The 3,542-nt window shown below is 40.6% G+C and overlaps 1 protein-coding gene across 1 annotated transcript; it reads right to left on the reverse strand.

Annotated features, from left to right (window-relative positions):
• Positions 1 to 257: 257 nt before the first annotated feature.
• MSGN1 (mesogenin 1) lies at positions 258 to 2,998 on the reverse strand. Its single transcript, XM_083829860.1, has one exon. The coding sequence runs from the start codon at positions 2,382 to 2,384 to the stop codon at positions 1,875 to 1,877; it is 510 nt and encodes a 169-aa protein (XP_083685986.1). The 5' UTR covers positions 2,385 to 2,998; the 3' UTR covers positions 258 to 1,874.
• Between the last annotated feature and the right edge of the window lie 544 nt (positions 2,999 to 3,542).

Genomic DNA, 3,542 nt, shown 5'->3' on the forward strand with positions numbered 1-3,542 from the left:
AGCTCTCAGTTCTGGCTCTGGAAAGATCCTGTGGCCAACATACAATTTCACTTCCTTAAACAGTAGGAGGACCGAATCAAAAAGTAAATAAATAAAAATCCACATTGATCTTGCCTATGCTGAAGCCCAAAAGCTTGTGAGAAATATAATGTGGGTTAAAACAAAACAGAAGCATAGGGGATATGCTTAAATGTGAATACGTTTTGAGTGACACTGCTACCTGCATAAATTTGAATTTAGCTGCTTTTTTCAGATGGTGATGGATTTCACACTGTTTGCTCCAACATGCACGAATCATGTGAGAAGAACACCGAGTCAGCTTAGGTTGAGCCAGGGAGAAAAAGTGTACAAAACCAACTATATCTCACTCCAAACAACCAGAAAGAAGAAAGAGAAAGGTGCAATAAAGTTTTAGCTTTGCAGAGCTCTGCTACAGGATGCATCCTCAAACTTAGACCATCTGCCCCACACAGATGTGTTGATTGATTCATCCTGGTGAGACAAACCTGTTACCTCCTGCCTGCTGCTTTCTCGGTGTCTTACATCTCCCCATGGAGAAAAGGTTAATTTGTCTTAATTAGCTCTGCACTGTTCAGCCCTGCAATGCATCAAGTCTGCCCTAGGTTTTGCTCCTCTCTGTGCATTGCTGGTCTCAGTGTAGCCAAGTCTTTATAAACAATCTACAATGAGATAAAGCAAACATTTTTTCTTTGTTTTTGCTGCAATGAGACTTGCATGATCTCCATCACACAAAAGGCAAAGAAATTAAAGATTTGGACTGTGTCGTCATTTGTTTGTTTTTTTGGAAAGTTTCATGGGTGTGTTTTACAGGACTGTTACTGGTTGTAGGAAACCTCTGACGTGACAGCTTTTAATAAGGAGACATTATGGTTGTCAGAGTCCTCCTACATTTCAGTACATCTTGAGGATAAAATTTTGTATCTTTCTCATATCTGAATCAATTTATCTCATGCCAGAGAGAAGGAAGAAGAGGAACAGAACTCAGTCTTATTTGTTCTAGAAAGCTGATGTAAAAATGTCTTCTACAATTTATTAGACATTGAAGCAAAGAGTTTTATAGATTAAATACAGACAGAAATATTATATGTTTCTGTATATATTAATACAGAAGATAGAATTTGACAGCAATTTATCTAAATAAAAAGACAGCTTATATTTCAGTTCCAGTATTTAGTGGTCATGGTTAGATTTTACCTATCTGTCAGTTATATAATACAAGATACAGACTATGACATTGATATTTATTTGTTTATGAGCAAAGATTTTCTTACTATTACTTTGTTTCTTGATTTTTAGGTACAGCAGAAATGTAGATAAATAGACAACACTTGAACTAGCTATACATGTTCTTCCTCGTCCTAACATTAAAGTGCCTACAAACCAATACAATTATTATCCTTATATAGTTTTTGTTATTTACTTTTTAAAAAATCACTTTAAAACCTATGGATTTACTATTGTCCTGATTAAACAGAAGATCAGTCAGAACAGTGATACATAAATCCTAGGAAGCTCAGATAGCTTTTTGTTTTGACTTTAGTATCAGAGTAAGCTTAAAATTTCTCAGAAGCTTATTATTAAAAAAATAAAAAAAGGGAAAAAAAATGATAAAAGCAAAAAGCAAGATTTCCATCTCAGCGACTTGTAGCTCAGCTTTAAGGCCATCCTACATCACCTTCCAGCATTGCGTCCTATGTACACCAGTGACCCTCGCTCCCCCTCCCTCTTGCTCCTCTGGCACCCAGTGTCACAATACTCCGGTGAGGAAGAAATTTTGCTGGTTTTGTATGTTGTTTGTAAAGGCTCTTCCACAACAGAGCCGGGGGCAGAAGGGCAGGTGTTCCAGGTGGGGTCTACGTGCGCTTGACACTGTTGAGGAGCTCCGTCAGTTCACTGATGTACTTGATGGTGTACTTCAGGGTCTGTATTTTGGTGAGGGGCTGGCCCCGCTGGCTGTAGGCAGGGGGCAGGTAGTTGCGCAGTGTGTGTAGTGCATCAGCCAGGGTCCTCATCCGCAGCTTCTCCCTCTCGCTGGCCTTCCTTCGGCGCTGGGCCGACATCCGCACCTTGGTGCCCTTGGGCAGCCGGGCCTGCCCGGGACTGGGCAGGTAGGCAGGGGGGAAGTCCACCAGGCCGTATCCCACCAGGCTGCCACCACCGTAGGGGGTCTCCACTGCTGCCGGGCAAGGGGACGAGGAGTAGGACTCAAAGGATGGTGTCGGAGACAAGCTGTGTGGAGAGGAGACGGGGTGCAGCTCGAAAGCCCCGGTGGCGTTTTTCCAGTCCCAGGAAGATAAACAGACGGAGTGCTCCGAACCCAAAGCATCTTCCATATTTATCAGCGTCTCGTGCAATTTGTCCATCCTGGAGGAGCGTGCGGGAGAAGCAATTCCCACTGCCCGCCAGCAAAGGCTGGAGCCGCCGGCTGCGGAGACCTTTTTATGATGGAGGAAGGAAAGTGACAAAGTGGGAACGTGGGTTTGGCGAGGGGAGTTCAAAGGAGCACCACAAGTGCTAAGATGGAAAATGAACTCCTGATGTGCTAGTTTCTTCTCAGTGATAATTATCAACCTTCAGCTAAAAAGCCTTTAAGCTAACAGGCAACAGTGAGAAAGGAGGAAAAAAAGATTATCTTCTTGCGACTAAACCAATTAAGGCTGCGCATCAACATTTAACGTTGCGCTGGGGGGATAAGTGTTGGGAGAGGAAAAAGAAAATTAACAATTTTGCAAAACAGTTAGCAGATAGAGAGTTAAAAGATAGTGAACGTTAACACAGCCCCTGAATTTCAACCATCGAGCCCTGTATTCTGGGTAACTGAAAGCAATGACACTACAGCAGTGATGATTTGATCCATGCAGATTGCGGCTGAGGTAGTCTCTCATTAAAAGTGTCTTAATCATGGAAGTCAGAGATGGTTGGCTTGTATTTTGGTGTGTTACGGCTCTGTGGATTTCTCTTCTCATTAGATTGTCATTTCTCTCTGGATCATTTGGTTTTCAGAAAATTAAAGGAGAAAAGCAAGGCATTCCCTGTAGTTTGCAAATTTATTTGTCATTTTAAATCATGGGTTGAGAGGCAAAGAGGAAATTTATAATTGTAAACAAAGTCAAAGTCCTATTTAAAAAAAAATGTTGTATGAGGATGAAAAATTTTCTTTGAAAAAAAAATGTCTAGGAAATAAAATAAATGCAAACTTTGGTCCCAGACATAGGTTTTATATATAAATTTAATACAAACTAGTATACAGATTAGACATGAAGGAGAAGACTAGAAGCTATTTCTTAAAAAAGTCCTACCTCTAGGAATCTGTACTTCTGCCAAAAAAAATATAATAGATAAATAAATAAAAAATCCAGCACTGAATGCAGCAGTGAAGTTCTATGTTAAGAATTTCAACATAAAATGCGTATCTACCCTCTAAATTAATAGCATTAATAATGAGCACTTTTCATCTGTAGGCCTCAGAAGAGTTTACAGTGATGATTAATGATCTCTGTTACTCTGGGGAAATGGATAAG

This window comes from Anser anser (genome assembly GCF_964211835.1).
Source record: "Anser anser genome assembly, chromosome: 3".
Taxonomy (NCBI): domain Eukaryota; kingdom Metazoa; phylum Chordata; class Aves; order Anseriformes; family Anatidae; genus Anser; species Anser anser.

Coding starts and splice junctions, on each gene's coding strand:
- MSGN1 (XM_083829860.1), bottom strand. CDS start 2,384: ATGGACAAATTGCACGAGACGCTGATAAATATGGAAGATGCTTTGGGT.